General features: G+C 37.0%; 1 protein-coding gene across 1 annotated transcript in view; it reads left to right on the plus strand.

Annotated features, from left to right (window-relative positions):
* LOC107662043 (receptor tyrosine-protein kinase erbB-4-like) overlaps window positions 1–14,109 on the plus strand; it is a 217,699-nt gene that overhangs the window by 121,014 nt on the left and 82,576 nt on the right. The window contains exons 6-10 of the mRNA XM_016451903.1: window positions 2,345–2,463; window positions 4,538–4,679; window positions 6,911–7,024; window positions 7,154–7,280; window positions 8,292–8,365. Coding sequence (XP_016307389.1) covers window positions 2,345–2,463; window positions 4,538–4,679; window positions 6,911–7,024; window positions 7,154–7,280; window positions 8,292–8,365 — 576 coding nt within the window. The remainder of the gene's footprint in view (window positions 1–2,344; window positions 2,464–4,537; window positions 4,680–6,910; window positions 7,025–7,153; window positions 7,281–8,291; window positions 8,366–14,109) is intronic.

Here is a 14,109-nt window from a genome sequence, read left to right on the forward strand (position 1 = left end):
TAGTGTATTCAAATAATGATTTTTTTAAAGCATAATTAGATTTGGAATCAATTTGTGCATTGCTAAACTGGGATTACATCTAAACAAGAGCACCGCTTCTTGACCTAAAATTTGTCTGCGCAATAAAACACGGCATTTGAGCTCCTAATGAAACTCTCAGAGGCTAAATATTCTGTGCTTTATAGTCTTCTGTGTACTTTATCAGATTGATGGTGTATAATTGCCAGTGCCGCATGTATTTTTAAAAGCGTGTTTATGGCAAATGAATCAACATCATCACTTTTCTGAGTGGGCCTTTAGTTCAGTGCGATGTCTTTTATTTTCGTAAAATAGGCCATTTGGTGTCTATGTGGTAATGGCTTGCACTACCATAATGGCAGTGTTAAAGTGGTATTTCAGAGGAAGGCCCGTTCACATCCATTGAATCTGTTCATATAATAACTTTTATACACATGCCTCTCATAGTGTATTGAATATGTACCTTTACATAGAAATACAGTCATTAGCTATATTATTCAGGTCTTATAGTGAGGCTGCCATGGCGAGGGACACTTGTGTATGCAAATAAGTAGATTACCTTTTTCTATCAACATTTTATTTTAAATGTTATAGAATTGTATAAGGGAAAGTGTGTATAAAAAGAGAGTTACTCACCATCCAAATTAGATTTTGTTACAGTTCTCTGAAAAGGGTCATATCAAACATTGTTATTATACAATTTTTTTAGCTTTTAATGGCCATTTATCTTGCTCTCTGATCATTAACAAATAAACAAGTTGTATCTGTCTGACTGTCACCATTGGAAACAAAACAAAATTGGATGGGCCGTGTTTCTGATGACCCAGTAGGCATCACTGATGTGTAAACACAGATGACCATGTGATAATTTATTGATGTAAATTTGCAGAAGTTCAGAACAAGTTTTCTCTCTCGCACATCTTAGTTTAAATAAATTATCTCTTTGGACTGTGAAGCAAGTTCTGAAAGTTATAGTATGTTTCAGTAATCAGTGCTTCTTCCATGAATATTTAAAAATATAAATATTCAATTAGCATGAGATCATAAAAGTTGGATGTATAATAAATATACTAAAATTAGAAAATGTTTTAAGTAGCTTTAGATGAAGTATAGCATGTTACCCAGCAGGGAACTGGTTTCACAACTTGAAATTTTGTAACCATACCCAGATCCATGTACATCTGAATCCTGTCTTACGAACTAATTAACACGCATTTGTAAGAGGCTGTGTAGCGTGCAGTCAGCCCGAACAAGCATGCACATACAAATGCTGCTGTGTAAATCCAATTAGAGCATTTTACAACCACCGTGCTAGTAACACACACACTCACGTTCATGCAAGGACTGATAGATAAATGAAAATGACAGCCTTTGTAGGGTTGGAGTAAGAAAAAGCTATGCAAATGTGATATTTTACATTGTTGTGTTCCAAAACCACAATTCATAATGTAACCACTATAGTGGCCATTAGTGTAAACTGTCTTCTAAAATGTATCTCAATTTCCACCGAAGTATTAAGCAGTACAACTGTTTTAAACATTGATAATAATAATAATAAATAGTACTTGATCAACAAATCAGCATATTAGAATGTTTTCTTGAATGATCTGCTGCAAATTCAGCTTTGCCATCACAGGAATAACCTACATTTTAAAATATATTACAATAGAAAATGGTTATTTTAATAATATTTCATTACATTACTCTTTTATTGTATCTTGATCAAATAAATGCAGAATTGGTGAATGCAAGAGACTTCTTTCAAAAACATAAAAAAAAAAAAAATCTTACCAAGCCCAAACTTTTGTATTGTGGTGTGCCTAAGTAATATATCCTCCATTTTGATGGCAATTCTATTGTGCTCATGAGGTTTGTTCCCATCCTGGCAATGTAAGAAGAGTTACAGTATGTCAGCCAAGATTTCCTGTCCGCGTTTGCATCCTTACAGTTTGTAAAGGATATTTCTGGCCTTATTTCAGAAAGCTCCCCAAGCTCATTCAGCAGCTACACTGGAGATGTATTCTGCATGCCATATGGTAGGAATTACTGTGAATGTCTATATTCATTACGGTGAGGATCACTAGCAGAAATAGGAAAGCAGTGCAGCTCTGTGATCACCATCACTCTGCAGTTAAGAGACCACACATCCCCACATGTTCTCCCTGGTTAGAGCTCTGTTTACTCACAGTATGACTCTTACTGGCATCCAGACAGCTGTACAGTACAATGAGGCGTAATGGTTAAAGAAATCATCACACAAATGTTAATTGTCCTCAGAAAATGCATATTTCTCTAACACTTTCCCTTATCTCTGTTTCTTTCTCAGTGACGAAGACAGTGTGTGCCGAGCAATGTGATGGCCGCTGTTTTGGGCCGTACGTGAGTGACTGCTGTCATCGTGAGTGTGCTGGAGGCTGTTCGGGACCAAAGGACACAGACTGCTTTGTATGTGTTCAGTATTCCTGTAACACACTCATGCACTCAATCATATTAGGCACTGCAGTGTCTAGTCGATAAGCTCTACCACTAGTTGATCTTTTTATCCGGTGTTGACTAGTCATCATGAATCACATAACTTCAGTTTGTTCTATATGGTGACTGCAGGTCAGAAATTCCTCTGTCCACAAACTGTGTTTTTGTGTATTTGCCTGTCATTGTCAAATATAAAGTGGGATTTCAAAGTCTGAGTCCACTAGCAATTTTGCATGTTTCTATTTTAATACAGTTTTTTCATTACAATTTATTTGATCAGCATCATAATTTGAGTGAAAAGTTAACACTTTATAATTAGCTTCCATTTGTTAACTACATTAGTTAACAAAGAAAAATTATTCTAAAGCATTTATAGATCTTAGTTAATGTTAACTTCAACATTTACTAATACATTATTAAAATAAAAGAATGCATTTGTTCATATTATTTAATGGACTTGAACCTACATGAACTAACAATGAACAGTTGTATTTTTATTAACTAAGTTTAACAAAGAGTAATAAATACTGTGACAAATGTATTGTTCATTGTTAATTAATGCATTAACTAATGTTAAATAATGGGACCTTTTTGAAAAGTGTTACCAAGTTAAATTGAAAAATTAACATGAATTTCAGAATGTCAGGATTTTTTTTTTCATCACAAGTTACATGATCAGCATCACCATTTGTGAAAAGCGAGAGTTGAACTGAAAAATTAACATTCATTTCAGAATGTCTCAGTATTTTGTTAGCTTTAATGTCAGCAGCACTTGAGCTGCGTGAACTTCACAAATTTGTGTCAAACCTGGTTATCATGTTCTCCAGCATGATTTGAGGTGATCCAATGAGATGATCCAAAGAGTATCTCGTGCTTCAAAGGAAGCAAGAACATTTGATATTATTAGAATATTAGATTTTGAATCCCAGATTTTCAATGAGGGCTCTTTGAACCCCACTGTATGTAAAATTATGCAAATGTGAAAGTGCAGTGAAACTGAAGTCGTAATGCTCAAACATTAAATCAACAAATAGTCAGCATCTTGGCTGGGCTACTAGTCAAGTAGTTGTACAAGCCCTAACTTCAGATTTTACATCCAGTGCCAACCCACTTGCCCACAACCCTCTTACATATGTCTCAGTATGTAATAACTTTTTTTCCCCAAACACACACACACATACACACACACACACACACAGTCTGTCAGTCATCTGCGGCTTTATCAGCCATCCCATAAACCTGCAATTGTAGAAGTGTTTCAGTAACAGCGGCAGACCCTTTCCAGCTCCCCAACCTTATCTTTGAGTTTTTGTTCTGCTGTGATATTCACTTCTCCAAAAGAGATCCATATTGCCTACAGATGACTCACTTTTGACCAAAAATCTCCCTATAGGAAATGTTCTTTGCACGGGAGATACCATTAAAATCTCATTTCCTCCCACAATGCCTTGCTGTGAATGAGAGTGGAGGCCACACCTCTGTAGCTCTTTTGTTACATGCTGCCTGGGCAGATCCCGACCGTCTCTGACTGCTCCTCGTTCCTCCAGCCCTCGGAGAAAGCGATTTATCGCACCTCTTCGGATTTTTTAATTAGTTATCCTCAGCTGTAATCATTGATATTGTACTTCGCAACTGTTCCCTTTTAATTGAAAATGCACTTTTGTGGCATGCATTGGGATTTGGATCAATGCCTTTATTTATTTTTATTTTTTTTACATCTCAGCAACGCTAAGGCAGAAAACAGTTATTTCGTGTTTCTGAAGTCAGATTGATAAAGCAAAGAGCTTTTTCTATTCCATAAGCCTGTTCGAATCATTATTTATTTGTAGCATTGCTACTTTATATTGCTAATATGCTGTATTGGTGTTGGTTGACATACTTTTTTGTGGGTCGAAGCTGATTAGTGGAGCAATTTTTTGTTCCGGCACATTCTTCTATTGCATATAATCCTAAAATGAGACTGTACAAGTAGCAACACAAATTTTTGTCAGCTGTTTTATTAAATAAATGTGTATTGCTGTCAGTAACCTCGTTTCTTTGTGTCCAGGCCTGCACTAATTTCAACGACAGCGGTGCATGTGTGACGCAATGCCCTCAGCCCTTCGTCTACAACCCCACCACGTTCCAGCTGGAGCACAACCCACGGGCCAAATACACATATGGAGCGTTCTGCGTCAAAAAGTGCCCACGTAAGACAGACAGTGAAAACTAATACAAACATGTGTATGCTTACGCACACGCTTCTAGCTGGATCTTTCACTCACATAAATGGATATCAGGTGCCATGTTGAAGCACGTTCACATTCGGGAATGTAAGCAAGTTTCAGATTGAATGCAAATGAGGTGGGTCGGCTGCACCTGAGCCCTTGCTCTCCTCTGAGCCCCTGATGTGGTGCGGTACCCATGCAGAGCCCCAGGAGTAAGCCTGTCTGCTAAATCTCACTCAGCTTCTTGACCTCTGGTTTCCCCATTGGCTTGAGGGAGGGAGGGAGGGAGGAAGGGATGGAGGAAAAAGAAAGAAAGAAAGAAAGAAAGAAAGAAAGAAAGAAAGAAAGAAAGAGTATGTGTATGCCAGGGGTGTTCAACAGAGGATCTGTGGCAGAACAACAGGGGGTCCACCAATAGAGAGATATAAGATGATGCATTCCTTTTTTTCCCCCAGTCATGTGATTTACAGAAGAGTGACTGGGATCAAATGTGTTCTCTCGTCCTCAACAATGGATAGATCACAGTTTTCACAGAAATATTAAGCAGCAAAACTGTTTTTAAAATAAATGTTTCTTGATTATCAAATCATCATATTAGAATGATTTTTGAAGGATCATGTGACACTGAAGGCTGGAGAAATGACTGCTGAAATTTCAGCTTTGTCTTCACATGAAAAAATTACATTAAAAATATATTAAAATAGAAAACAGTTATTTTATTTTATTTAATATTTCACAATATTTCTGTTGTTACTGTATTTTGATCAAATAAATGAAGCCTTAGTGAGCATAAGAAACTTATTTCAAAAACATTATATAATCTTACTGTTCCCAAACCGACCTTATGAAATGTAAGCATGTTATGAAATATTGTTTTTAATCAGAAGCGTCCTGAATTATCAACATGATACTTCAGTGATCGGTATGTTTTTTTTGAGCTATTAAATTGTCTGAGCTATTAAACTGTCTGAACAGAATTCCCACAGTCATAGAAAACCTGGTAATATCAGGGAATTTGAAAATGTAATTTCCAGGTTATGCAAATGAACAAGATCCTAAAATATTTAATTGGCTAGAAGGCTAGAAATTGCTCTTTTTGAATGCCAACTCTATAAATATCATAACCATCTAGAAAAGTCATGGAAATTCATTTGTCAAGAAGTGCAGGAATCCTGCCTGAGACCCCAAACAGAACACAACGTTTAACTTCAACCACAGCAAAATAATTTATTGTCCATTCCACGTTAAAATGTATCAAATAAAAATAAATGTCATGTACATCTTTAATGTTTGTTTTAATTGCTTTGCAATGTCAGGACCATGACAAAGTATGTAAATATAATACTATACATACAATGCAACACATTTCTAAACAGAGGGTTCCGGTTCCTTCTCTGTTTCTCTATCCATTGAGAATAGACTTCATGGAGTAATTATGGAGATAGGAATCTGTCATACCCCCTATTGTATTTTTCATTGAAACAATGAAAGTTTCTTGTGAACTGACCTGAATTCTTTGAAAAGAAGAGAACGGTGAAAGAGTAACAGTGAAAGAATGAAAGAGAGCTGTGATAACAGTGATGATAGGTGAGGACGAGTGTCATTATTCCCCCTTGCTGGGCCGCCACTGCTACAGAATGAAGGGTTTGCACACGGACAGACGCCCACTCCAGTGCTCAGTCCACGATGAATGTTATTGTGCAATACTCAGAGACCCGCCCCAAAACCCGAACCGCCCTCCGCAATCACGTGACAGTGAAATGCTCAGTTTGGTTGTGTTTCTCATGGCTGTCAGGGTTGTGAAGGTGAGGTTTGTGTTTTTACCCAGGGTAATTTGTTCTCCTAGTGTCACATGTTAAATCTAGTGCCATGTAGTTCTTTACAGTAAGAGTCTGAGATTCACGTTACATGTAAGAGGTGAAAAGAGACGTCCATCTTCCTTTATCTGTCCCTCCATGATCCCCTCTCTTTTCTCTTGTAATGGATACCACACTGCACAATCACCACCGGAAATAGGTTCTTTCCATCACGCACACACGCCACAGTCACGGTCCCCACTGCATCCGTGCAGATGTGTTAATGGTTTTTGTCTGAGAATGGATGTTTCTTCTCTACCATTTCAAAATGTCAATGGCCTTTTTCACAGAGATTGCTTAGAGGTAGAGCATGCCGCCATCTGACCGTTTGTTCTGCCTCTGTGTGTGGTATGACAGATAACTTTGTGGTGGACCACAGCTCTTGTGTCAGAGCCTGTCCCAGCAACAAGATGGAGGTGGAGGAGAATAGGATCAAGATGTGTATCCCCTGCACTGATATCTGCCCAAAAGGTGATCACACACATCATCAGAGGTTACCAAAATGCCATATATTAGGCATATATATGTTGTCAGTACCAATACCACTGTTCTTTCTCTCAAAGTTTTCTGTTTAACACAGTTTTCTGGTTTATGTTACAGCATGCGATGGGATCGGCACTGCAAGCCTTCAGACGGCTCAAACTGTAGACTCCAGCAACATCGACAGATTCATCAACTGCACCAAGATCAACGGAAATCTGGTGTTCCTCATCACAGGCATTAAAGGGTGAGAGTGGCTCCTTCACACCATCCATTGGCTCACTTCACAGCCATTACACTCTGCTTTAAAGCTGAATATCGGATATTGGGTTGTCGGAAGCCATTTGACCTATGTTGCTTCTTTTTATCAGATAACATCAGCTTTAATGATGCAGGAGGGGATTCATGTAGAAGGAAGCCCTTCACATCATGGCTGTGTAAAAAAAAACTACACTGGCCAGTTTAATAGCGCACATTAAAAGTGCCATTAACACACTTTGCGAGTTTAGACAGTCAAGCAAGACCTATGAGACCTTCTACTGACTCTCAAGACGGCCGCAGTTAATGTGATTTTATATGAGAAATGTGCTGCCCCCTCTTTATATAAGTGCTGTGAAATATTTGATTGTCAGATTGTCAAGAAGTCATTTGACCTCTGGTTGACCCGTTCCCTCCAGTGGCCTTTTTTTGATCCCGCTGTGTCTGATTGGCTGACCCTCTAACCCCATATAGCTGACTCTGGCCTTAAAGAGCAATCCAGGGCCAGCAGCCACAGCATGCTGGGAAAAGCCATGTGCACACACACGCACATCTTGAAAGGCATACAGATGACATCATCTCCACCACAAACTGTGATATGGAGTACACATATTTCTTACACGTATTCCCCACACACACTCACACACGCTGCATCAGCAGGTGTTCTGGACGCGTCCTCCCTGAAGATCTCCAGCTCAATGATGCTACTAAAACCCGCTGTACTGTGCAACAGAATAGCATAAGGCATGGTGACTTGGAAAAGATGTAGAAAATTCAGCATACTGGGATGAATGGAGTCAGCAGGCACTGGTCAGAGTGCATTTGTGTTGATAGTCTGCACTCTAATAAAAATTGGCTTCATACAGTTATGTTTAAGAGCTTGTTTCACAATCAGCTTCATCTGTTAGCAAAATGACAGATTTTCTTGACTGTAAAGATGTGCCTGTCAGTATATACCGAGTATAATGTGTATTTGCATGAATCTCCATGTGTGTTACAGGGATATATACCACAACATAGAGCCTCTGGATCCAGAGAAACTCAACGTGTTCCGCACCGTTCAAGAGATCACCGGTAAATCAAGTTAGTTTTATTTGGATTGGGATTTTGCATAATAATATCATAATACCATAATACATATTCTTTTAAAGCATCTTTGATAAATGAATAGCGACTTACAAACACTTACAAAGTAAGCAAGTTAAAAAAAAAAACATTGAAGAAACCTTTAGAGGAACCAGTACTCAGCAAGGGGAGCCCATCTTCCTCTGGCAGGCACATGATCTATTTAAATAGGTGCTGTTTGCCCATTGTGAATAGCTACATCACATTTATAGTTTTTTTTTAATTATTATTTATTTATTAATATAATCAGGAAGTGATATGTACCTTTTTTTAAACTCTTGTTGCTACAAATTTGCGCCACAACTCATCTTGGATACATCATGTCTTTTTTTTTTTCTTTTTTCTTTTTAATAAATTACTACTTTTATTCAGCAAGAACATGTTAAATTGATCAAAAGAGACAGTAAAGGCATTTCATGTTATAAAAAAGTATTTTGAATAAATTCTGTTCTTTTTAACTTTCTCTATCAAAGAAAAAAATGCAATGTATGTACAGTTTCCACAAAAATATTGAGCAGCACAATTGTTTATGATGATAATAAATGCTTCTTGATCACCAAACCAGCACATTAGAATGATTTCTGGAGGATCTTGTGACACTGAAGCCTGGAGTAATGGCTGCTGAAAATTCAGCTTTGCCATCTTAGGTGTAAAGTACAAAATATATTAAAATAGAAAATAGTTATTTTAAATTGTAATAATGCAGCTTTTACTGTATTGTTGATCAAATAAATGCAGCCTTCGTAGGCATTGTCTTCTTTCAAAAACATCAAAAAAATTACCAACTCCAAATAGTATGTTCAGATTAAAATGGAAATATTTTACCATATATATGTACCTTTATGCTTATTAGAGTATCATGTTGTTAGCTTAGCAACCTGCTAACACATACTGAAATAAGTCGAGTCACATGTCCTGTGTGCTTGTGTGAGGAGTGTTCATTTGTATAGCACACTGAGAGAGTGTTCCAAATCTGTCACTAATAAGGTTCCAAATCAGGGTGCTGCCTAACCACAAGGCAGCTTCTTACTTTTTAGAACAGAGCCATTCATATGCTTTCATAAAGAAGGGTCTGCGAGAAAAAAAAATAGCTGGTTCACATGCCCGTATTGACATAATCCACCTGTTTTATTGAGAAATACATCAAAAACACATGGAACACAGCACAGAGGAAGATCTAGTGTATTTGTGCGTTTGTAGATTTGTGTATGTGTGTGTGATGTGTGTAAAGGAGTGTGTGTGATATGATGAATACATGATGAGGGAGATTTTTCCAACCGAGGAGAGCTTCCCATAGGAGAGCAGGACTCTTGGCTCACAAGAAACATGAAAGCAGTTGAAAACACTTCTTTCTCTCTCTCCCTTTCACTCTTTACCTCTTTCGCTCTCTCTTGCTATGGTGACAGCGAAGAGGGCTCTCCAAGTCAGTGAGGCATGCATGTCAGGCTGTCACATCTATATGCAGGTGGCCACAGTCTCTGACAGAACAACGTCTTCACTGGCAAGGTGTTATTTCTGCTCTGTGACCCCAGCTTGAAGATTTTGTCAGATTCAGATGCGCCTGCTATATGTATTTCTTTACAGTGGGTTTTTAAATTGAATGTGTTTATTCAGTTTGATTGAATTCAGTGTCCATTTTTGGCAATGGCGCATGAAGAAGGTCATCTAACTGTCAGGAGTTTCAGCTGCAAAGAAAGAACCTTCAGATGGCTGTAAAATGCATAACCCCTGTTCCTTAGCAGCGACCAAGTCTGTTATTTAATTTTTGTATAACTCCCAGTAAACCCCAAACAACCCTGACTGACATTAAATGAACATTTCACAGCCTCAGTCGGATGCTTCCCCACCAGTATTTGAAGATTTGGGGAAATGCCTGCAGCTCTTGCCGGCACTGCCTTCAGCTCAAGCCCAGTGTGAATCATCTCTCAAGAGAGATGGACTGAAGAGGCTGACCTGATTTACCCTCTGCTCTGTCTCAAATCTTGAGGGAGGGGTTAGCGCTACGAGATACAGCTAAGAAAAATCGACCTCAATATTTTGCAGTCTTTTAATAATGATGTCTGATATATTTCTCCAAATTTATTTGTTTTATGTATGTGCTCTAAAATTGGCTTCAAAGGGTGATTTTTTTTATATATTTTTTTTTTCAGCCAACCAGCCAGTGTTGTAAATTCAGAATGTTAATTGCAAAAAGCAAAAAAATACAGATCTAATTTAAAAGGTTTTTACACTATTTTTTAAATGATCATTTGAATTATGTTTAATATTTTTTTAAAAAGTAAATTATATTTTTAATTATTTACGAAATTTAAATGTAATTTAATGTTTTTAATGTTTTTTTTTACTTCAATGTTTTAAACGTTTTTTTTTTTAAGTTCCTTATACTCGACAAGGCTGCATTTATTTGCAGTAAAAACATTTGCAGTATTAACTGGTTTTAGACTTCAAAACAGCAATATTATGAAAAATTATTCCAATCTAAAATAACTGTTTTTTTATTTTAATATTTTTTTAAATATAATTCACGTTGGCAAAACTGAATTTTCAGCAATCATTACTCCAGTCTTCAATGTCACATAATCCTTCAGAAATTGTTCTTATGCTGATTTGGTGCTTAAGAAATTTTTTTTTATTATTATCAATGTTGAAAGGAGCTGTGCTGCTTAATATTTTTTTTAGAAACCACAATGCAGTTTTTGCAGGATTCTTTGATTACAGTTAGCATTAATTTGAAATTAAAATCTTTTGCAACTTTATAAATGTCTACATACTAGGCCTATATGTTCAATTGAAACATTTTAAAGCATTTAAAACATGTCTTAGTTATGACACATATATTTAAATCTCTGCTTCAACTGATCATTGTACAACATTATTTGATCCCAGAATTCTGCGATTGACCAGTCAGAATCTGGTTGTGTAATATAAAGTAACCACGGGTGTAACCACACGTAAATTCGTCCCTCTTAACATGTTTCGGGGAAGTGTTTTCACAAAGAGTTTTCAAGGGCCGGTGTGAATAAATCTAGATTTAAAGGGGTCCTATTATGCTCTTTTACAATGTCTTGAATTTGTTTTGGGGGTGTACTAGAACATGCTCTCATGCTTGGTGGTTCGAAAAACGCATAATTTTTTACATAATTTACATTACTACAATACCTTTCTCCCCATCCTGGCACAAACGGCTCGATTAGTTCCGGGTTTGATGAAGGCCCGCCTTCCAAAAAACGAAATGTGATGTGATTGGTTAGCTGTCCCAGTGCGTTGTGATTGGCGAACAGCTTAGACGGTGTTTCAGTTCTGCCCCGCCCCTTGCCAAAGCAGCAAGTTCCGTCTGCTCCGGTTTAGTTAAGGATGGCGTCAATATTGCCATATCAATTTGAGCCGGATTCAGACCCAGAGAATATTGAACAAGAGGATCGCACAGAACCTTTGCACGCATGGATACTGCAAGACATATTAGAGTGGTAAAGTTATTGTTTGTTTTTTTTGTTAGTTTTTTGGCTAAATCGCGTTTTAGATAGAATATCAACAACCGCTTAAAAATAACTGCATTTACTATGTACAGATAAGTGCATCCCCCAACCATTCGAATTTCCGTAGCCAGGAATTATTTTAATGATATTCTAATGAGCTGCTTTGTGATATCACAAAACCCGGAAAACAAATGCTGTTGTCCAAACGAGCCGTTTGTGTAGTTCTTGAAAAAGGATTTTTTTTCAAACGAAATATCTCCCTTTGGAGTGGACGTTGAGATTTGTAAGTTTGAAGATCTTTTTTATGCCAAAACATATACACTACACACTGACTAAAATTCAAAAAGTGAAAAAGCATAATAGGACCCCTTTAAATTAAAAGAGACAGGATAGTCTGTGCATGATGTGTTATTTTATCCATATCCAGAATGAGGCGATGTGAACATCATGGAGAGCTAAACACTCTTATGCAGTGTACGATTCATTCAAACTCAAAGCCGGAGTGCACTCTTGTGCAGAAAGTCCAAGACGGACTCATAGAAGTAATAACTTATGACTTGCCAGGAAATCCCTGATATGGACAAAAGCATCCAGCTATCGCTGTATAAGCTAAATAAAAAGCAGAAACGTTTTGACTGATGAAACGTGAAGACATTAAACACATGATTGCGACAATATATGGTTTATGTGTGTTTTTCAAGTCATCTCCAGGTAATAAATATATGTATATGAATAATACAGTGCTTATTGAAATAGCATTTATTATAGTATAGAAACTATTCTGCCTTATTGTGTGATAAAAATGGAAAAAAGTGTTTGTAGTAAATAAACTAATCATAAAATTGTCTTTAGGAAAATATAAGAAAAATAGAATACAAATTACTGGTAATTGTCCAGCAGTGTATTTGATTTCTTAGCCTGTTAAAAGTAAGAAATATGAGAAAAATAAAACTTAAATAAATTCAAGTCAATTAAAAAAAAGGTGGTATTACATTTGACATTTCTGTCCCCCTCATCTCTGAAATGATGGCCACACTCCTGGAGTAACTTTATCAAAAGCATTTTGCCTTGCTTTAGGATCATACTGGTGTGCGTCTATAAACTCTCTGGTGTCAGCAGCTGTATTTTGTGTTACTCAAACTCATTTTCAGAAGTTCCCTTTGTGTTTCTTGCCTGCAATTCATTTGTGGGGCAGAATTACTCCCCTGATGTTAGTCTGGAGCCGACAGGTGTTCGCTGGGACCTCGTTAGCACTATTAGCATGATGAAGTCTCGCCTCCACACGTAAAATAAACCGATTACAACACAGACAGGCAAGCGGCCCACTCTCAAAGCACTGCACATACACTCCTTCAGACTTCCTATCGCACAGTTTTGTCGTTAAGGCAATTAGTGTCAGCAGACACCATGCTAACGACACCTCACTGAGGCACTTCCTCTAATCTGCTTCCACAACCTTAGCTTAATTTAAACAGGCAGCGGAAAAGGCAAAATCTCAAGCATTTAACCCTATTTTAGCCCTTGAATCCGAAAAGATCAGTTTCTAAGAGTGAACATAATGAAATTTCAGTCACGTTTTTGTAGGTTTTGTATTAATAATAAACAGTCTGGCTATAAACAATGTGAAAAGAGCTCAATTAATGTAAGAATATCATCCCTACTTGAATTTAGATGAGTTATGATTTATTGATGCCATGTCTCTCTCCTCCAGAAAGCCATCACTGGAGGCAAATTTCTTAATCAAATGGCTGCATTTATATTTACTGTAGTCTTTTCCGGTAGACATGCTAATGAATGTGGAATCCAAACTTAATTTTAATGAAGCACCACAAAGCAGGCCAGGAATGATAACTGAAAGCCTAGAGATATGACCAAAAAATCTGAACAGGAATAATATTTATATTAGCCTCTTAACACGATACCACTTTTGCTCAAACACGATCCTCTGAAAGTAATGATTTAATTTGAAGGATATCAAATATCAGTTATTACTGGAAATATACACCATTCAGGCTTTGCATTGTTAAAATAATTGGAGTAATTTATGTTCTCCTTGTCCTTGAAAAAGAAAGTCCTCTTTTTCTCTTTCTCAGGACCTGTTTGTCTTTTCTTGGTGTATGCATGGGATTGTCTTCCCTTTAATAAATAATTCATTTTTTTAATCCATTATTAAAATGTCTCCATGATCTATAGCTATCAGCTCTTCAATCTCCATTA

Source organism: Sinocyclocheilus anshuiensis, unplaced genomic scaffold (assembly GCF_001515605.1).
Source record: "Sinocyclocheilus anshuiensis isolate Anshui unplaced genomic scaffold, SAMN03320099.WGS_v1.1 scaffold824, whole genome shotgun sequence".
Classification (NCBI taxonomy): Eukaryota; Metazoa; Chordata; class Actinopteri; order Cypriniformes; family Cyprinidae; genus Sinocyclocheilus; species Sinocyclocheilus anshuiensis.